At 40.3% G+C, this 22,443-nt stretch overlaps 1 protein-coding gene across 2 annotated transcripts; it reads right to left on the bottom strand.

Moving 5' to 3' along the window:
* Window positions 1-331: 331 nt before the first annotated feature.
* LOC141775804 (uncharacterized) lies at window positions 332-18,926 on the bottom strand. Of its 2 annotated transcripts, XM_074649546.1 has the most exons (12): window positions 18,650-18,926; window positions 14,953-15,142; window positions 14,775-14,866; window positions 14,443-14,675; window positions 13,241-13,477; window positions 13,079-13,153; window positions 12,734-12,950; window positions 11,172-11,380; window positions 8,840-8,912; window positions 8,112-8,231; window positions 5,768-5,885; window positions 332-1,707 (listed from the first exon to the last, which is right to left on the bottom strand). In XM_074649546.1, the coding sequence occupies exons 1-12, from the start codon at window positions 18,663-18,665 to the stop codon at window positions 1,512-1,514; spliced, it is 1,776 nt and encodes a 591-aa protein (XP_074505647.1). In that variant the 5' UTR covers window positions 18,666-18,926; the 3' UTR covers window positions 332-1,511. The 2 variants fall into 2 exon arrangements, with proteins under 2 accessions (XP_074505647.1, XP_074505715.1); XM_074649614.1 differs by lacking the exon at window positions 8,112-8,231 and having other exon boundaries at window positions 18,650-18,924.
* Window positions 18,927-22,443: the final 3,517 nt, after the last annotated feature.

Below are 22,443 nucleotides of genomic sequence, written 5' to 3' on the forward strand. Positions count from 1 at the left end.
ATCGATTATTTTCTTGATTAATCATTTAGTTGTTTGGTCTTTAAAATGTCAGAAAATATGAGAAATATGACGATCAGTGTTTCCGAAAGCCCAAGATGATGTCATCAAATGTCTTGTTTTGTCCACAACTCAAAGATGTCACAGAGGAGTAAAGAAACCAGAAAAATATTCACATTTTAAGTAGCTGGAATCAGAGAATTTTGACTTTTTTCTTACTCAAAACCGATTAATCGATTATAAAAACAGTTGACTATTAATTTAATAGTCGTCAACTAACCGATTAATCGTTGCAGCTCTAATTTGGTTATTCAAAAATCACACACAGTTCATGTACTCGTGCAAAGAAGCCGTCTCTTTATTTATCACAATACAAAACAGCCATACCTTTAATTATCATGTACAGTACTTTGAAGTGCATCTGTATGAGACAGAGATTGAAAAATCAACTTAACAAAGTGATATTTAAGATGACACTAACAGTCACATTTATCAAAAGTGTTGTGTGTTTAAACCAAGGTTATAATAGTTTTGACTTTTCAATTAGTTTTGATTTTAGTTTAGTTTTAGTTTCAGAGTGCGTTTGCTAGTTTCAGTTTTTTTTTTTTAGATAAGGTTTAGTTTTTATATATTTATTTTTATTTTTTATTTATTTATTTTTAATTTGTTTTTGTTAGGGTCAGGTATAATGTCTCAGAAGTATGTAGCTATATGTATATTGTATATTTGCGCTACTTTAGTGGAGCAACTGCGGCATAGATAGCGCCATCTACTGGAATGTCAAGTCTGTTCAATTTCTGTGGTTCAATGTCACGAGACTTGATGGAAATTCATGCTATCAGGGTTTTTGTTTTCAGCAGTGATATATTATAGGTAAAAGACTAAAATGAATTAATGTTCATTTTTATTTAATTTTTTTAACAAAGCAATATCGTTTCAGTTTAGTTTTTCCTTAAAGGATATAGTTATTATTTAGTTTCAGTTTACAAAAAATGATTTTCACTACTTATTTTTGTTTTAGTTGACTATAATAATCCTGGTTTAAACAGCATTTGTTGTATAAAATAATCAAGAGAACATACAGCAGAGATTGCAACGAGTTTGTGCTTTTCTTTCTAGGACTTCACAGAGATTTTCTCAGACATGTTAGCAGCACATTTCCACAGTGTGACAAGAAGACTTACAGGCAGCTGTTTTACCTCTTTTTATTTATCTTGTATTTATCATGATACAGTGTTTTTCATCCTCTAAAAAGTCCAGCGTGCCACAGTCGTAACACACGTGACATCAAACTGAACCTATACAGGACACACAGAGGACTAAAAAGCTGCCAGTTATCTCATCACACTAGAAAACAGACGTGAACTCACCAAAAGTTAAACACCAGGTTAGATTTTAACTAATAATACTGGGAATGTGTCAGAAGGAGATCGTGTGAATGCCACCTCTCCCAGGAGAGTGAAGACAGAGAGAGAGAGAGAGAGAGAGAGAAAAAAAGTTTTCATCTCTTCATCTTACCACAGACTTTGCCCACCCTCTATGACTAAGTTATGCCCTGTCATGTAGTCGGAGGCGTCAGATGCCAAGTAGACCACTGCAGCTTGCAGGTCTGTCACTTGAGCCAGTCTACCAGCAGGGATATCTGACAGCCAGCGCTGCACCAGAGGCCTCAGACTCTCCGAGTGGATGAGAGGGGTGTCAACAATCCCCCTGAAAAGAGAGACGGAGAAAGAAAGAAAAACACACACACACACACACAATGAAATCAGAAGGCATCACAGCTCAGAGCCAGGAGTGACAGCGTTGTTTCAGAGCCACCACTTTGGTGACAAAAATAAACCCAATTATCCTTTGAAGAAAGGGCACGGCGTGGCATCTCTGATGATGTTTACTGTGGGACTGCTGGCACGTCTCAGGAAGAGCCCACGGGTGTGAGGGGACGTCTGGCATCATTTGCTCAAAGCCTTTGGTTAAATACGTATTAAATGCAACTACTCCTTCATATTCCTGCTCCGATTCCTGATTGAAACATGATTTAACCCTTTGAACTTTATAATAGAAAAGGTCCACCGCTGCCTACATCGGTATTTTTGCTATTATTGTGACGTCATTTCTTGGGAGTATCTTCAGATGCTTCATCTCCTTAAAATCTGTACAACCTAAGCTGAAAGGTGATGTAAGTCAATAATATTGAATTATTATTATTATTATTATTATTATTATTATTATTATTATATATATATATAGATATAGTCATAACTTAACTTTACTTATTTAGAAGGGTGTTTTAAACCAAATTACTGTACATATTAAATATTTCTTCTTTCCTTTTTCCTCTACCTTAATGTAATATTTTTTAATTTAGGTGTTGGATTTTCTGATATATGCGATGATGAATATTACATAATGTTTATAAATAACATGTTTGATATCTAGAAGTATGTTATTTAGAAGTATGGCTTTTGTACTACGGTTAATGTACTTTATCAAATCCGTGAATTGTTTGTGGATGTTACGCTGCTGACACGAGTGGGTGGAGCTATAGTACAACCGAATGCTGAATAAGATATTTTTAGGCGACCAAACAGGTTATAATCAACTTCCATGAACTGAAAACACAGACAACTCTCAGACTGGACAACGCCGTGGTAGCGACCTGTCAATCACAAGGTAGCCCCGCCCTAAAGCATCCCCTGCTTTATGGTCTATTTGACTCTAAATGGGACCAGAATTTACTAAATGAACATCATGCTGTATTGAAGAAGACTTGAAACTAGCGATTGAGACCATAAACCCATGTTTACAATGTTTACTGAGGTAACAAGGCAAAAATGAGCATGGCTCCCCGCTCACTGCTTGACCCCGTTGCCAAAGGTTTTGCCCTTTTGGAACAAATGGAATTAATGGGTATTAACTAATTAACTAATGGACACCCTGGACTTCTAACCCCCAAAAGGCACAACTAGACCACACTGTCAACCAGAATGCAAAATTTGAAGTTCCTAAGTTAAATCGTTTTCGAGTTTTCAACTACGTTGTCGCGGGGGTATAATAAATCAAGTGAGAAGTAGGCTCATTTTCTCATAGACTTCTATACAATCAGACTTCTTTCTGCAACCAGAGGAGTCGCCCCCTGCTGGCTGTTAGAAAGAATGCAAGTTTAAGACACTTCAGCATTGGCTTCACTTTTCAAAACCGGCGGTTGCTCACTGGTGCAAAGGTGTTTTGTTTTATAACGTGACGTAATGTAATGATGTCATCACGAGCGTACAATGTAATGACACGAAAGACAGAAGCCTGAGCTTTCTGCTGCAAAAACAATGAATGCTCTGGCTATGATGGTTTTTATTTTACATTGAGTTAAACAGGATCATGCAAACAATTTTTTTAAAAGGATATCAACTCTGACGCAGGTGGACTTTATAAGAAAACTGCTGCTTTTGGTTTTGTGACTTCACTGGTGTTGAAAAGCTCTGCGACACCATTAGTCACAACAAATGCAGTTCTCCCCTTTCTACAATGATGTATCACAGATCCTACATTTGAATAAATATGTCAACACAGCCGCCTGTTCCTAACACAAGCCGACTTCTGACTCTCTACAACAATTGACGTGACAGTGACTAAAAGCCACGAGGCCTGAATCATTGTTCGATGTATCCCGGCGCCTTGATATGGAATTCCAACATTTGGCTAAATTAGCACTTCCAAGGAGCGTGTGACACCTTGGTTAACATATTCCACCTCAATTATATTTCTCTTCAGCTGCCCTGTTATCTGGAACCTTTGCTGGCAATCAGAGGTACTGTTTTCCCTCAGCCAATTTTCTAGATAATGCAGCTTATCACCGCTGCGGCTAAAGTTGCCAATGGAATCAGGCTCCAGTCAACCTCGTGAGCGCTAATTGTGTCCCCCTTTTTTTATGCATATTTACCGACTGTCACTTCAAAGAAATCAGCGGCCCATTGAGACACCCGGTTAGCAACGGGGAAGGGGGGGCGGGGGAGGAGAGAGAGAGAGAGAATTGCTTCTTTGCAAATTAAAATTAGCAAACAAGCTGCCGATAAATAAAGCTGAGCGCGGCACGCGTGTGTGAGGGCTTTGTTCTGGGGCTGTGGCTGGGCCTGGCTCGCCCCGGTGCCACCGGACGGATTTGCTCAGGGATGGCTGGGGCTAAGGGATGCTCCACTTAACACACACACACACAAACACACACACACAACCCTTCCTGTGTTCTCCTCCTTTCTTCCCCCCTGCTCAGCTTCACAGACAAATAGATACAAACAAGGACGCTATTGTTGCGCCGACACTTGGAGTGAGGCGGCAAATTTGATTACCTAATTGAATAGAACAATTAGAGCAAGTGTTTGGTTGATTCATCCCTCAAGACGTCATCTAATTAAGCACTGATGTATTGTTTGAGGACTTAAATTAGTGCATCATTCTCAAATGGGGCTCTTCATATGAAAGCAAACACACTAATCGCCACTTCCTTTTTGCACCTCAATCCCTCACAAAAAGGTGGACCGGTTATGTTTTTGGCACAAGACTGTAAGAGAAGAGGAGGCTAGGGCTGTCGCGATAAAGACCGTTTCAACAGTGCGATATGCAATATTATTGCAACTTTTATTTTTGCAAATTACTATATTTATCCTGATTTTAATGCTGTATAAATAAGCTTTATTGTTCGGCTATTATTGGGTATATTGTTGCTTTTTAAATGACAAAGATGAGAGTTTTAAAGGGGACATATCATGCTCATTTTCAGGTGCATACTTGTATTTTGGGTTTCTACTAGAACATGTTTACATGCTTTAATGTTAAAAAAACATAATTTTTTTCTCATACCGTCTGTCTGAATATACCTGTATTCACCCTCTGTCTGAAACGCTCCGTTTTAGCGCATTTCAACGGAATGGCAACAGAGTTGCGTTGCTACGGAAACAGCTTGGGTCCATGTTTACATCCTGTCAGCTGATGTCATTCACATACACTGCAACCAGGAAATAAACTGGGACACATTTAGTATGTTTACGTTTAAAACTGTGAAATGGTCTAAATATTGTGATATCTCTGACATCACAAATGGACAGAAATCCTGACGGCTTGTTTCAAACGCACAGTTTCTGAATGCAGGCTGTGTGCATTTATCCATGGATTGAGTGTTTTGATACTTTCACAGTATTTATATATCACTTAAACCTGCTTTATAATATAAAAGAATCTCACTTTTTACAATACGGGACCTTTAAAACAAATAAAATACTTGCTTTGGTTGCGTCTGGTTGCAATGATATGGAATATCAAAATGTTGGCACAAGGTAGAGTACCACGTAGGGAGAGAGGACAGACCCGCTGGTCTGTGTTTGTGAATTTCTCCTCCATTGTTGTTGTTGTTGTCCAGCACTTGTAGCCTACATGCGGGATGTGATGGTTGGTCTTTGTGGAGTTTTACACAAAGTTGAACATTTTCCAACACTTGACGACCAGAAAAAAACATCATACGTGCAGCGCACAGTACAGAATAGACGCTTGGCGCCTCGTCACGCTGCTGCCGTTTGTAGCAAAGTGTAAAAACGTGGCGCTCTTACTGCAAAGAATACAAAAATTAAAAAACTTGAACATTGCGATTGTGGCGGTTGCTTGCCATCCCCTGTGGTTGGCTTGTCAATATTGCAGTATTGCAATATTGAAAAGCAGTACAGGCAGACAAGCAGTATAGCAATATTGCGGTTATTGCGAGAGCCCTAGAAGAATAGACAGCACTTACGGTGAGATGCAGTTGACACACACTCCTCTGTCGATCCATTCGGTGCCCAGAGTCTGAGTCAGTTTGACCACTCCGGCCTTGGACGTGTTGTAGGAAAGCTGCTTCTGGGGATGAGGGACTGCAGGGTGGAGGATGGAAAGAAAATCAGTTATAGAAACAACACAGCGTTTTATATAAATAATAACATTTACTGCATCATTAATAATGGCATGCACTTTCACAATTCTCATTAAAAAATCTTATTTTTAGTAGGGCTGTCAATCGATTCACACATTTAATCACGATTAATCGCACATTTTTTATCTGTTCAAATTGTACCTTAAAGGGAGATTTGTCAAGTATTTAATACTCTTATCAACATGGGAGTGAGCAAATATGCTGCTTTATGAATATGTATGTATATATCTATTACTGGAAATCAATTAACAACACAAAACAATGACAAATATTGTCCAGAAACTCTCACAGGTACTGCATTTAGCATAAAAAATATGCTCCAATCATAACATGGCAAACTCAAGCCCAACAGACTGCATGTGATTATCATAAAGTGGGCATGTCTGTAAAGGGGAGACTCGTGGGTACCCATCTTGAGGTCAGAGGTCAAGGGACCTCTTTGAAAATAGCCATGACAGTTTTTCCTCGCCAAAATTTTGCGCAATTTTGTGGCATTATTTAGCCTCCTTCGCAACAAGCTAGTATGACGTTGGTTGGTACCGATGGATTCCCTAGGTTTTTCTAGTTTCATATGATGCCAGCATCTTCATTCTAGCTTTAAAACTGATCTCACTACAACCTAAAAATCGCAAGTTGCGTTAATGCGTTAAAGAAATTATTGGCGTCAAAACAAATTTGCGTTAACGTGTGTTACAGATAGAAAACAAAGAGTTCCTTTCTCACAAAAGCTGACAACATATACATTTCATAATGCAGCTCATGCGGTTTCTCGTGGATGCCTGCTAGATAAAAGCTCTTCCATTAGCTGCTGGGGACTCTGAGGATGAAGCCATGTAAAATTAATTGCTCATAATGTCCAGTTATGCTCTGTCCTCAGCAACAAAGACAGGGAGCCATTTGTTTGCCTTGACCATCACAGATGCTGCACACTGCATGGGATAACGGGACAGGGGCTCATTTTCTGCTGGTTGATTAATCATCGCAAGGAAGGCTCCAAGTTACATACAACTTTAGTAGTTAACCTCATCACCCGCCGATCTCACTGCCAAATGGCTCCAGTGTGAGACCGGGATGATGAATACCGGCCAGCTGCGGAGAGGCAGGGACCGGTCCTGGGGAGGAAAAAGGGCTGCAGCATCCCGCTTACACTGCACGGTTAAAAAAAAAAAAAAAGGAGAGAAAATGTGCAGGGGTAGAGGTAAAAGTTGGTAAGAAAATAAGATGTAAAGGGTGGGCACCGTAGCTGAGAGTGCGGTTGAGTGGGATTGTGCAGAGCGTGGCGAGATAGCAGAGGATGGCGAGGTTGGGCTGGGCTGGATAAGGGTAGGCTAGGACCTCAGAGGAGCAGGCGAGGAGGAGCAAAGCCCAGGGTTTACACGCAGATTGAAGGTGAAATCCGACTTATCAGGACAGGAAACACAGCTCAAAATGCCTAACAGCACTAATCCTCGCTCAAGACCTGATGATACGGCCCCAAAATACCATTCAGAAAATGCCTTCATCCTTTAAATAAACCTGCATTGATGTTTTTCGCCGTCTTAAAGAGCAGTAATCCCCAGAGAAGGGAAAAGGAGGTAGAAGGAGAGCATTCTCCAAAGCCCTCTTTAACATTCACCCCGCTACTTATTGCCCATTTCAAGTGGGAGAAAACATGCTCTTTATCAGGCACGCCTTTACATTTTGAATTCTTCCGAGTTCAAATGATGCACTCTTTTTTTCCCAGAATGCCGCGGCTGTTGTAACGTGCATTACTATGCAGCGGAGGTCTGCAGGTAAGAGTGTGAGAGTCACAAATCCCTCAGTAAGGTCAGTGTGATCATATCAACTTGGATATTTCCTGTCTGGGTGTCTTTGAGCTGCTGGCCATTATTCTGAAAAAAAAAGAAACGGTGTGTGTGTGTGTGTGTGTGTGTGTGTGTGTGTGTGTGAGGGGGCGTTAGTGGGCACACACACATTCTATTCAGCAGATGGACAAAAAGCTGTCATTGTGCATTTTAATTGGGCATTTACGGCTGCTTTTTGGGCTTCCACTTGGCTAGAACAGGTCCCATCTGATTACACATTATGACAATATTATAACAGATGTCCAGACCAATAAAGTAAATTCCTGAAGGACTGTACGTAATGTGAGTAATTGATCATTTTTTTTACGCCGGCCTCTATTTACCAGCATGCTCCTGTTTTACAGATTGCCCCTGCAGTCGGGACCGGGGCCCATATGGCACAGCGGGTTTACTGGCGATTTGACTATACTGCTGATGAAGTGTTGCTGCTCCTCTGGAGGAACCTGTTGGAAGGAGGAACATTATGCACGGCTTTTACTCGGCTCTCGCTAAACTCTCAAAGTGTCTTCCGCTGTTCAAACAAGGCTGCCGGCGCAGGCTGCACAGGAACCCTCCCTTCCCAAGTTGGACCTCAGGTTGCCTTCCACATCCTCCAGACAGCTCCGCAGAGAGGGGATGTTTATTATGATGCAAAACCGCCTCGGCGAGACGCAATCACCGACACTTTCCTGCTTACTGTGTGCAGGGGGTGGATGCATCTCTATACAACAGTTTAACTGGGGTAAAAGTTGCAAAGCAGAAAAGCTGGCTAATCCTGTTTTAAAGGAAAACAGGCACTTTTTTTTTCTCTTATTTCAACCACTGTGCTGCTCTAAAGTCGGTTCTGACGACCTTCTGTCTGACGATAAAAACTATTTAACGTGATGTGTACTCCTCCCGCACATAACTGCACAGCACAAATGTATTTAACTCTCCCTTCCTCCCCCTCCTCCTCCTCCTCCTCCTCCTCCTCCTCCTCCTCTCGACCCGACTCTCCACGCCAAATGGAGAGATTAAAAGCAGACATGGAGGGGCTCCAGAGAGAAGGTGGGGGAATAGAATCATCACTCACCTATTAGACTGGCCATGGAGGCTGTGTTGATAATCTTGCCGTATCCTTGCTTCAACATCACTCGACCTGCTGCCTAAGGCGAGGATTCAGGGGGAAGAGACACATTAAACACCTTATTATGGCACTGATACGCCACTGATCAACACAAAAACATGTAGTTTATCCTTGGAGACAGGAATACTACTTAAACAACATTTGGGTGGTGGGGCTTATATAATAAAAACACACACACACACACACTCACACATACATATATATATATGTATACAGTATAGAGATGTCTGACAGTGACTAGATCATTTAGAGCTAATTTTAGTCGCAGCTAAAGCTGGTTGGACCATCAGTCATTAGGTCATACTCTAACTCACTGGTTCCCAACCCGGGGGTCCCGACCCCCACTAGGGGTCGCCAAAGCTTCACAGGGGGTCGTGAGGACTTTCTTGATTTTAAGGGGTGTAAGACAACTTTTTAATAAAATACACAGTTGATCTATATCTCAGCATTTCATTTATTATGTGAAGAAAACTAAATGCAATTGTTATTTTTAAAGTTTGAATTATTATTGAAGATATAAGCAGGATAAGGGCACGGTGAAGACCTGAACACAGGTTATATTCACAGAGCTAAACAGCCTCGTCCTGCGTTAGAAACAAGTTGCAACGCAGTTAAAACAACCAAAGAGCTAATAGAGGCGTCATGGAGGAGAAAGCACTGAATTTGTTAAAAAAGAAGCCTATGTATGTATGATTGTGAAACATAAAAATACATAATACAGATTATTGTTTTAAAAGTTCCTAAAAATAACAGGACAACTCATCTCTGATGCAACATTCACAGGAAATAATCTGCTCAAAATTCATCCAAATCGCTCGTTTTACACAAACTTCCTGCAGTTATTGCGTTCACTGTTTGTGTTAATTGTACAGTTTATCAGTTGTTCTGTACTGCTATTGTTATGCATTGAATATAATATGAGATATTTATGAAATATGTCACTTAGTCAGAGTTCGTCAGTTTACTCAATGATAGAAAAGGGGTCCCTTAAGGAAAAAAGGTTGGGAACCAGTGCTCTAACGAGTTCTCATAGAAACAAACTACTGAAGGAAGACATGATCGTTTCTCCAGCAAATCGATGGCAGAATTTACAGAAATATTTAGAATTTCTAAACAAATTCTCCATTTTTTATTTTGAATATAGCATAAATTACTAAAGATAATTGTGTAAGTATGAAAGCACAGGTTTGTGGCTTTGCATCATTTGTACCTGCTGTAAGGTGCTACTGCTTAATTGTTGCCGTCCGCTGAAAAACGTTTCAGAATTTGGTGATTTTAAATTTTTTTTTTTTATAAAACGAAGGATCAATTGTTCCTTTATGATTTTAGAAAATCCTCCTGCTTCCAAAGCTACAAATACCATTTAAAAAACCTATTGGATTAGAAAAATACATTGTGTTTTTCTTAACTGATGATTTAATAACTTATAATTTAACCATTACAGAGTTGATATGATGGTGAAGAGGAAGTCATGTTGCTCAGGCTCTATCTGTTTGGCAGCACCTTCATATCCTCCTGGATCCATCTCTTCATATGTTCACATTACATGTATCAATATTTGTCATATGGATTGTTTTTGTTGTATTTTCATTATGTTGTTACTCTGTACACACGATATCTACTGCACGACTGTCCATCCTGAGAGAGGGATCCCTCCTCTGTTGCGCTTCCTGAGGTTTCTAAAAAATGTTCCCTGTTAAAATGTTGTTGTTTTTTCTTATATAAATAAAATAGACTTGAAAAATAAACAAAAAAATAAATGCCTTAATCACACACTCTTTTTGTATCTCTGTTTCACATGTTGTGGGTTGAAGATGGAAGTTTAGTCTGATTCTGCACAATAATTCCAGTTTACCCAAAATATGAAAGTAATCTCTGCACAATTTCAGTATCTCATTGTTTGGTGAATTGCGACATTGAGCATCGGTGCAGACTGTCATAATATTCAAAAGCTTTTTTTTTTTAAATATTATAATTTTTCTCTTCTCTCTGATATTCCAAAAACCTAGAGAGTCCAGTATTTGTTGCAGCAACACTGAAATTTGTATATTGTTTGGAGCACAATTTATCTTTGCATCTAATTTAACAGCAGGGAGTGAAAATCTTATGACACTATTTTTGGAGTTAAACCATAAATAAAACTTTTAACTCAAATTTAATACAATATTTACGTTTAAACAGAGTATTTTTTGTTGGTCTGAAAATTTCCCATCACATGATACATCATAGTGTAATACGGTGGAGAGAATCATGTCTCACACACACAGGTGATACACACCTGACAGCAAATGAAAGTCCCCCTCAGGTTGACGTTGAAGGTCTGGTCCCACTCCTCCAGACTGGTGTCTTCGCTGGATGAGTTCATGTTGATGCCGGCGTTGTTGCAGGCGATGTGGATCGCCCCCCATTTGGAGACGATGTCGTCAATCATCCTCTGGACATCATCGGATTTACTGATGTCCGCTGTGATCGACATGGCGTTGATGCCTGTATCCAAAAACATGGTTGCCTGTTAGAATACTTTGCACGTATTGTAACATTATAATGATATCAGCAACTTCTATCCTGCTTGGACATATTAGAAGTTTATTTTACAAATCCCAGAGATAAAAAAAATAAAAATACAAGTTATGAAAAATACTATTAAACTTAATTTTGCTTTTTTTTATGAGTAGGACATTTCATTCTTTAAGAAGCAAACAGAGGGGTAAAATCACACATACTCAGGTTCAGAGGAACATGTATAACCTGACACAGTAGATCTTAAGCTGTAGTATGCTGCCATCTGCTGGACAAAGACCAACACATGACCACACTGACAATTTATGACAAAACTTTGAAGTGAGCAAACCCAGTTTGAATAGATTCATGTTGTCGTGGTTGAGTATGTGCTGGTGTTGTACCAGCACATGGTTGAACACATGAGGACCATTCACCCATCTGTCACTGCAGATTGACTAGATTCACCAATTCAAAGTGGCAGTAGGCAGTACATTTTTGGCATCACTGGGCAAAAATTCCATAATAACCTTTCAGCATATTGTAATTCAAGTGTTCTGAGAGATAGCTAAACTTCTGCACCTCCTCATGGCTCTGTTTTCAGGCTTTAAAAAATCTAGCCTGTGACGGGAGACTTTGACCAATCACAGGTCATTTCATTGAGAGAGCGTTCCTAATGGCTGTGCTGTGGTCATGTGACCAGAACTTGGCGTTTCTCGTACCGCGCACCGGCCCTCATTTTCATTGCGCCACAGGATTTTGCTTGCACCCTCTGACTCGCACATGCGTTAGACTCCTTGGTTCCTGTTTTCAAGACGGGTCGGGTGGGTTGACGACATCGGACCTCGCGCCTGGACCCCTGGCGCCTTTTGCGTGGGCCGAGCCCCGATCTGGCGGCACGACGTGGTCGGGGCAGTCGACAGTCGCAGCGGGAGCAGGGGGACGCCCCCAGCAGGGAGAGAGGGCGCAGCGAGCCCTTTGTCCACGGTGCAGCGAGGTCCTGGCGGGGAGTGCTGTAAAGCTGCGGCCGCATGCCACCTTCGCCCCGAGCCTTTCCAAGCGAAGCTAGAGCTAGTAGCGGCGCACCGTCTCGTATGCGGGACTCCCCGGCCTGCCGTGTGTCACTCACACCCTCCAGCTGGCTGTTAACGAGGGTCTTTTGGCACAGAGAAGTACTCGTATCGGTACTCGTATCGGTACTCGGTATCGGCGAGTACCCAAATGTAAGTACTTGTACTTGTACTCGGTCTGAAGAAAAGTGGTATCGGTGCATCCCTAGGAACAGGATGGGGACATGCTGCTCATGCTTAAGTCTACATTGGTTGTGCTAACACCCCTTACCTTTAAGGGAGAGCTCTCGAGCCACTGCCTCAGCTTTATCTTGGTCCAGGTCTACCACGGCCACATTGGCACCGGCCTCGCCCAGTGCGTGAGCAAACCCTCGGCCGATGCCCTGCCCGGCACCCGTTACGTAGGCCACCTTTCCGTCAAGACGCATCCGATCGAGGATGGGGCGCCCGTTGACTCCGCGGAAAACCTCGTCGTCTGTTATTTTACTCTAAGACAAATAAAAAAGACGGATCAGTGAGAATGACGCTATACTGCTACAGAGAACTGACGGTATGATGACGGTTTGATCCCATGTCAGTACTGGCTCATGGAGCTCTGCGGTTATCTAAACAGTACCTGTGTCCCTGAGCACTCGGAGGCCACAGGTACCTGGCGGATAACACTGATGCCATCTCTAAGAGGGATAATGACCTTTAAAAACAAGAAGGACATTGTTAAAATGGAATAAAAACGAATGCCTGACAGACATATGGTAGCATGTAAAGGTTTGAAACTCACCTGCTCCACGCGTGGATCATCGCAGACAAACTGGTTGAATTTTCTGAGCGCCAGTCCGTTGCTGTCTGTGGTGTCTTTAAGGTAAACCTTGGCTTTGAACAGTGAGTTATCCACACATATGACCCCTCGCATTCTCAGCAGACTGTTGTCCAGAATAAAGTTGTAGTAGTTGATGTAGTTGTCCTTGTCAGCATCGATGAAGACCATGTCAAACTGCTCACCTGCAGCAGCCAATTCCTGGAAGGGACAGACAGTTATTAGAAAACTGGCCATGTGCCCCACAGTCTGTTCACTTATTAATACCAAAGAAAAAGAAGAAGAGTCAGTGTTAACCCTCGCCTGCTCTCATTATGCGAAGCAGTAACTACAATTGGAAACGTTACAAGGTAACCAGGTAACCAATTATGATTTTAATAAGTTATTTTTATAAAATGGTCGCAATATTGTGACATGAAACAGGTAACCTGAAAAAAAATCATGTTCCTCTGTGTCCTCCGATGCTCCTAACGGCATCTGCAAGATTTCACAGACCGGAGGAAAACAAGCAGTAAGAGCTGATCTGAGGTCTGCTTTCCAGCTGCCGTCTATGAGAGCTGGCTGTCAATCACTCGCGAACTCCGATCAAACAGTCAAACTAGGCAGCGCTGATCAAATATGAATCAATATTATGTTACGTTAATGCCTATTTCTTGCCTCAAATGTTTTCAGAATCATCTTGTAGTGTACTGTTTAGCTGTAAAATAAGAAAGTTTGTGACGCATTGTACAATCTGTTGAAAGAACACCAAGTTCCGGTCACATGAGCTTGGCTTTTTCTATGGTGTTCCTCAAGGTCTTGGTGTCTTAATGTGGTATTTTGAAGGGATTATTGATAATTGTTATCAATTCTCGAGTGGTAAAAAATGGTTTAATATAGCACCAAATACATAATATAGCATGGGGATGACCATCTTATACTTCCATCATAATGTTCTAAACCCTTATGCACTTTCACAATTTATTCAAATTAATTCATCAATAACTTAATTGATGTTTATTTCTTATTTATGACTAGAACAACTTGACACACAGTGCTGAGTTTCAGATGTTGTACACCACTTCTATGTGACATCTACTGCTGACCTGCTATCGCCCCCTAAAGATCCCCTGTAATCCCTAAAAAAAGACAAAAACAGGTCTAACTAGGTCTTCAATACAATTCACCTTCAGGGTGTCCATGGCGGACCCGGTCTTGACAGTAATCTTCTTGCCATGTGGAGACTTGTCAAAAATGGGCTGAGCAAAGTCTTTGAGGTACGGTTCTAGCTCGCAGGCGACTAAGCAGCCGTCCTCTGGAAGCCCCTCGGCCATGGACAACGCCCCGTAGCCGGTGAACATCCCGATCTCTAGAACCCTCTTAGCTTGACTCATGTGGATCAGCATCTTCAGGGTCTGACCTGACAAAAAAAAACACACACACACACACAGTTATCACAATATGGTAAACCAGTGAATAAAATGGCAATGAGCGGTACGCCTGTAAATAAATGTCCAACCTTCAACGTGTCCGGTGATGCACTCTTTGGGAAGCCGGAACATAGTTTTGCCCTCCTTGTGCACTTGATCCCAGTCATGGGAAACTGTTTTTCTACAATAAAGTGTGAATGAAAATATTAACATATTTACCTCACACAGTAGTGCTTTTGAGTTATAGATGACGAAGCTAAGACATACTTGTACAGCTCTGCCAGAGGTTCACTTTCCTGTGTGGTCATTTTCTCCAGGTAGTCGTCCAGGCCGCTGGCGATGTCCAGAGCCTTCTGCAGCTGACTTGTCAACTTGTCTGGCACATTGCTACCCGCTGCGGCGATCTCCTTGGCTTTTGTTAGGAGATCCACGAGGACTTCCACTGGGGTGTCGGGAACTGGGGGTATAACATTTAACAATCAACTATCGCGCTGTCCTGCTGCAGGCAACATGACGTAGGGCTGCAACTATATATAATGTAAATAACTAAGGCTGCCCACGCTCAGTTCATTAGTCAACTAATCAGTTGTTTTTGGTCTTAGTCCACTAAGATTTCTTTAGTCGATCAGTGGTTCCAACCTTTTTCTTTATGGGAACCCTTTTCTACCATTGAGTAAACTGACGACCCCTGACTAAGTGAAACACAGAAAAGTTTACAGCTTTTCTTATTCTCTTTGGCTTAATTCTTGAAAGTGAAAATCTCTGAACAATTAGTTTTTTGTTCACAACAGTTTTTAATTTCTCATTCATTCAAGAAAATTGCACGTGTACGGAGCCCCCCTAGGACTCTCGGAGAAGTTTTTTATTTAGTCGTGCCCTCGAGTTGGGTAACTCATTCCCTCGAGTTAGGTAACTCATTCCCTCGAGTTAAGTAACTCTCATCCCCTCGGGTTAAGTAACTCTCCTTCCCTCGAGTTAAGTAACTCTCATTCTCTCGAGTTAGGTAACTCATTCCCTCGAGTTAGGTAACTCATTCTCTCAAGTTACATCATAGTGCACTTCTTCCAATCATTCCTGACAGTCCATGCATTGCTAGATGATGTACTTTGGTAAATATTTTTCCAATTAAAAATTCACTACTACGAAGTAACTTACTAAGTTAGAAGTACTAACTCGAGGGAACGACTTAATAAAACTTTTCTCCTAGGTTGTCTAGGACTCCGTACACGTGTATGTGTGCAAAAAACTAAGAATACAATAACCACCTGCACGTCTTACTGCTCAAAACTGATGAGTTGTTTTCCTCTTCACCACTTCTAAACATTCTTTAATCATCTGAGCCATCACATGCAAAATGATCCAATAATGTATAAAAATCTGTCTGACATACATGTATTTTCCATAAATATATATTACATTGTGTTATGTACTGTGAGGAGGCACAATTAGTTGTTTTTTGCTTTAACTGTTTTTGGCATGGATGTCATTTTATGGCAAATTTTCTGGTCATTGTATACAACTTCACATGAAAGATCAAAAAGGTGAATTTTCTTTTTACAGTGAAAAATGTGCATATCCCTTTTCTGTTTTCTGTGTAAACTTTTACCTGCTGTTTGAATCTAAAAAGCTCAATGTGATACAGAACATCAGTCAGCTAGACAAAACTGACATTTTTGTATCTTACTTAAGCAGTCAGTGTCAAGAAAACAGAAGAACAAAACAGAGACTTGTATAAGGAACATTTCCAGGGTTGACTGCCAGGGTGAAAAAAACACCTTAACATTTTGACCAATAGGTTACGGCTCACACGATGACAAAACATCTTTTCATTTTGGTGGCGTTGGCTAGTTTACTGACACAATAACTAGGTTTTGAAGCATGAATGACGTGTTTTGGGTGAGTTATTACCTTTTTCAGACATGCAATAGAGTTGTGATGCCCAATGAAACAGTTGTGACAAATGCACCTACAGTTTAGAGAATGTTAAGAGTGTTTAAAAGAAATGACCCAAAGCGATTGAGAAGTCGATACTGTACAATTCTATAGCGCACAAAAAAAACGGTCTGCACATTTATATGTATACAGTAAATTTATTTATGTACCAAACATATACTGTGTGCTTTCATGTAAAGTCATATAAAGTGAACAGAAAAGTTGCCCAAAAATGACATTCATGGCAAAAAAAAAACCTGGTAGTTCAGTAAAGAAACAACACATTGTACCTCCTGACAGTAAATGACACCATGCAATAGATATTTATGGACTATACATGCATGTCTGACAGATTTTGATAATTGAATTTTGCATAGATCTCTCAAACAATGAAGGAATGTTTAGAAGTTGTGAAGAGGATACATTTTGATCAGCAATGTTTAAGTGGTTATTGTGAAAAATATGTGCAAACTTACTCTTTTGCACACATGTTCAAGATTTCAAGATGTTTATTGTCACGCCGGTTATACAAGCACAATTGTGTGAAATGATTTTTGCTGGGAAGCTCCATTAAAATAATAAGTTATATTACAATTATAAAAGGAAATACTTTGTGCAAGGGCATATTAAGAACATATACAGTATACACAGTATAAGACATATTATTGTGTGAGAAGGTGTCGTATGAATTATCTATTTAAAAGTCTGATGGCCTGGGGGAAAAAACAACAATTAAAATAAATAAATAAATAAACGTGTGCCAAAAAGTGCAATTTCTAATCTGTTGTGAACAACAAACCGATTGTTCAAAGATTTTAGCTCATTGTTTTGAAAATAAATTAAAAAAAATAAAAAAAAATTCTCATTCAAGAATTAAAGCAATTACTAAGAAACCAGATACCCCATCATTAGAGAACTGGTATGATGTTATTTATGAAATATTTGCAATGGAGAGAATTACATTCTCAATGAGGCTTAAAGAAACTAAATTTGAGGACATTTGGAAGGAGTGGAAAAAGTATATTTCCCCAAAACGCCCTTCTTTTGTTTATTTTTTAATTTTTTTTCTAAATGTAATTTTTTTTAATTACTATTTATTTGATCTTATTTCACATGAAAATCACCCCATGTTCTATTTGTGTGTTCTATAATTTCATTGTAAAAAGTGGAAAAGTTGGTTCACTTCATATTTGTATCTGTATTTGTATGTTTATGTAAATGTCTGAGTAAAACCAAATAAAGGAAAAACAAAATGAAAAAAAAAATAAAAAGAATTCTCATTCAAGAATTGAGCCAAAGCTAATGAGGAAAAACTGTAATAATTAGCTTATATTGACGTCACTAAATGATATATGCATGCACACAAACACAAATGTTCTGTTTAAATTGTTGTAAACATTTTTTTTTTCAGTAAATAACACCATGCAATAGATATTTATGGACTATACATGCATGTCTGACAGATTTTGATAATTGAATTTTGCATAGATCTCTCAAACAATGAAGGAATGTTTAGAAGTTGTGAAGAGGATACATTTTGATCAGCAGTGTTTAAGTGGTTATTGTGCAAAATGTGTGCAAACTTATTCTTTTGCACACATGTAACAAGTAAAATAAATACATAAATAAATAAACGTGTGCCAAAAAGTGCAATTTCTAATCTCGTTCTTTTGAAAGAAAAAAAAAATTCATTCAAGAATTGAGCCAAAGCGAATGAGGAAAAACTGTAATAATGAGCTCATATTGACGTCACTAAATGATATATGCATGCACACAAACACTAACAGAAATGTTCTGTTTAAATTATTGTAAACATTTGGGGGGTTTTCAGCATAAAAACGTTTCTTATGACCACGAACTTCCGCGTGTGGAGCTGTCTGCCTGTTGGTAACACTTTGGTCTCATAAATGACGCGCAATTACGCACCAGACTGGACTCCGGGGGAGTTATGATAAAGTTATGATCTGTGTTATGATATGGTCTCTGATCTCTGAACGCAGAAAACAAAACAAAAACAGATTAATAATCTTACCTTTCTCGGCTGACATGGTGCGGGTTTATGGGCGTGACGATTTTGGACAGAAGGAGAGGAGAGGATGGCAACGTGCTGAGACTTTCTGTTATATGCAAATGTTAGTGAGGGGAGTGACATGAACTGTCTGACACGACTGGAAAACGTTCAGTGTCCATTAAACAGCACGTGGTGGAGCAGACGTTACAGAACAGCTCGTTATGTGTCTGTCATTGTCAGAAAGACAAGTAGAGACAGAGAGAGACAGGTATGGACTCACAGAGTAGAAACCCCTGACGTGGACCACAGCTGGATTATCAAACAGGGTTTCCTGGTCATTCCCCTCCATTCAGGGAGCATCAATTATTCATTTGGGAGGGTTTTGATTTAGTTTGAGCCAGTTGATTGGCCAGTTGATTGGAGTGTTTGACTCAATTTGGTAAAAAAAAAAATATATATATAAAAATATCATACCTATCATTGCTGTATTTAAAGGGGACTATTTGTAACTTTCAGAAATGTTTGTTAACAGCGTTAAGTCAACAACAGTCAGCGTTGGATTCAGGCTTGCTCGCTCTAAATAGACATGAACGAGCATCGCTCAAAACAGTGAGGCGACACACGTCAGCTAAAAGCACAATATCACTCTATATTTCAGCTGCTTGGCAGTAATGTTAGCTGACCAGACGAAGGTCTCTCCATGAATCACTGCTGATCCTAGTGTTGGCTTTTCCTGCCTCAGCCTCCGGGGCTGAAGCAGGAAGAGAAACGTTAATGTCTCCGACCGCAGCCGCAGGGAGACACCGGCACCCGGTCGGAGACGATAACGTTTCTCTCTGCGGAGCCCCGTCACTTCACAAGACACGGGAAACCTCTGTTGGTCTGGAGGAGCTGCAGCATTTATTTCTGCACAAACGTCCACTGTACATTCACTAGATATTCTCAGAGCTAAACTAACTCTTCTGCAGTGTGGAGTGAGCGCGCATGTACGTGAGGTGGAGCGAGACACGCGCGTTGTGCAGAGGAGCGGTCTGAACAGCGTAGCCACAGGCGAGCGCGCATAGGCGAGCGAGCATAGGCGAGCGCGCATAGGCGAGCGCGCATAGGCGAGCGCGCATAGGCGAGCGCGCATAGGCGAGCGCATGGGATCCCGACCCGGAAGATTTATACGTGTAAGAAGTTACAAACAGTCCCTTTAAGCAAAGGTTAACCCTTTGAGACCCACAATAGACCTGTTTTTGTCTTTTTTTAGGGGGGTCTTTAGGGGGAGATAGCAGGTCAACAGTAGATGTCACATAGAAGTGGTGTACCAGTGGAAAACCAAAACAATGATCCAAAATAGACTAAAATACTCTGTCGAGCTGATGGGGACATCAGTCAGGTGATAATTCTCTGTGGGTTTGTCATTATGAGCAACACATTTCACATTACACACAGTCATTTGATCTATTGTTATGAATGTGTATTGATTAGTTGAACTTTAGCCAGGAGACATCTAGAATATTCTAAAATCATTCTGAGAGAGGAGGAGGGACGAGACTGGGTACGATAGGGAATAGACAGTGGTATCAAACATTTGGTGGCCTTGCTCTCCTTACCAATGTCATCATACTGGGTCAAAGAGAGCTGTTTATTTAATCTCTGCCTTCTCTTTTTATCTGTATTTTGTATTTAACATTCGATTGAAGGCCGTATACTGTACGCTGGCACCAAGCTCTGATGCACCAGCTGTTTGCAGCTGAATTTCTAAATTCTATCCTCTCAATAAAACCACTATAGTTAGATTTAGGAAACATGGTTGGGCTTGAAACGACTACGTTTGTACAGTGAAAATGACACTGAACGTTGTGAATATTGACGCTTACGGGTTTACATTGTAGTTAATGGAAAGCTCGGTGCGTCCCATACTGGTGCTAAAGGGTGTCTTGTGCGTCAGTATCTTACGCCGACGGCTGTGACAAAATGACGGTATTTGACGCCCCTGGGAATGAGAACGGGCTGACCAAGATCATTATAACTGTTGTCTTATATCTTCTTCACACTCAACATACCTTGGTATTTAAGTTATATTTATGTTGGATAAATGAATAGATTACATTTCATTATGCTCTTTGGTATAATTGTGACGTGTGTGACTATTTCAGCCTTCTTTCAGCTGCGTCCTCGACTCCGGCGGTGTGAAACGAACTTGAGAGCAAGTAAAAAAATAGATATAAAAACATAATTCAAGCAGTAGGCACCTACATCCTGCTCTCCTTCCTGCACTTCTCAGTTTAAACTGTGTTGATTTTAGCCTGGATTATGCCTGTAACTACTTTGTATTTGTGTAAAATGATCATATGATCTGCACACTAAGCTCTGATTGCTCAGTAGGCGGTGCTTTTATATGAGTTGATCTCTTATCTGGAACATGACCTGCTCTGGAGCAGGTTAAGTTCTGTTATAAAGAAATAACAGAACGTAGAACGCCGTGATTGACTCAGGAAGCAGTATTCAACAAAGGAGTGCAAGGTCAATAACACTTTAGATGAGTGATTCAGAACAATGAATTGTTGCAAATAGCATGATTATACTGTTGAATTTATTAAATTAAAACAATCTTCTATTATTTGACTCAAACCTAGCTTCACCATGTCATGTGATATTCTACTTCGGTACACTTTAAGAACAAATATTACTGCAGAAGAACATTTAATATCCAGGAATTCACATGATAGACACCGCTGACTATCCTTTTAACAATTTGGCCTCAATTTATCACATTGATCACATACACCGTCCAGCCATATACGAGGTTTCCACCTACTCTTGTTCAGCTACTGGCTGCAATCAGGAGATACTTAAAGCACTTCTCTGTCAGTTACTGTGTCAAAGTTCAGCTCCATTGTATTTTTTGAGGCCGGGGTATTTTTTGAATGGGATTGTATTACACTGCAAAGCTCTCTCCTATCTGTCAAGGTTAGACTGCCACCACAACAAACGGTTCACCGTCTGCTGCAGGTGGGAATGCAATGTCAGGAAGACGGTAATGTTACGTGAGCTTGTACCACAATAAAATATGGATAGTATGGATTTATAGCTCCCTTTTAGCAGCATTAAGATAAATAAGATAATTGAATTTTGTCTGGATTTGTTGGCAAGAAGAAAATTATCCATGCAGTTAAATGTTTTTAGGAATTTAAGTAGAACACCTGAATAGTGACTTTATTCAGTAATCTGAATGTAAGGACTGCACTGCAGCATAAAAGGATATCATAGACGCCCTTCAGCGACTCAGACATTTAGATGATTTCTATAAGGAACAGCAACTGGGTTTAGATTAAACCACAAATTCAGCTTGGAGGATAAGTCTGGAGATATTTTCCATCTTTCTTAAATTTCAGATGGACACTAATATACCACTATTATTCCAAATATGACAATATTCTGAATTTGATACGGGTCATGTAAACAGCCTATTCTGTTTGGATATTTCTGAATCAGTCCTTATTCCGTATGGAGCATTATCAGATTAAGACATGTGGGATATACCAATGTTGTTCAGGTTTTAGGAGCATTCTTTGGACATGTATACAGTGCATTCATCATATGCGTCTCAATTGTTTTTTTTACGGCAGTTTGAGACACGCGGCCTCTTGTTTGTGCGTACAAACCCAACTAGCCGACAGTTTGCACAGATGCATGCCCAAAAGAAAAACCCACATTTCTGGTCAGAAGGAGAAACACACCTACGTCTAAACATTATGAAAGACCTGGATATCAACAGGTTTTTTCGATGTGCACAAATATCGTAACGCCGACCTTTTCAAGAAGGA

This window comes from Sebastes fasciatus, chromosome 1, assembly GCF_043250625.1.
Source record: "Sebastes fasciatus isolate fSebFas1 chromosome 1, fSebFas1.pri, whole genome shotgun sequence".
NCBI lineage: Eukaryota > Metazoa > Chordata > Actinopteri > Perciformes > Sebastidae > Sebastes > Sebastes fasciatus.

Bases quoted from the DNA above. Each gene is read 5' to 3' on its own strand.
- LOC141775804 (XM_074649546.1), bottom strand. The intron at 8,913-11,171 runs GTGTGTATCACC...TCCTCGCCTTAG, and splicing joins GGACTTTCATTTGCTGTCAG to GCAGCAGGTCGAGTGATGTT. The intron at 8,232-8,839 runs GTGAGTGATGAT...TCCTTCCAACAG, and splicing joins CTCCATGGCCAGTCTAATAG to GTTCCTCCAGAGGAGCAGCA.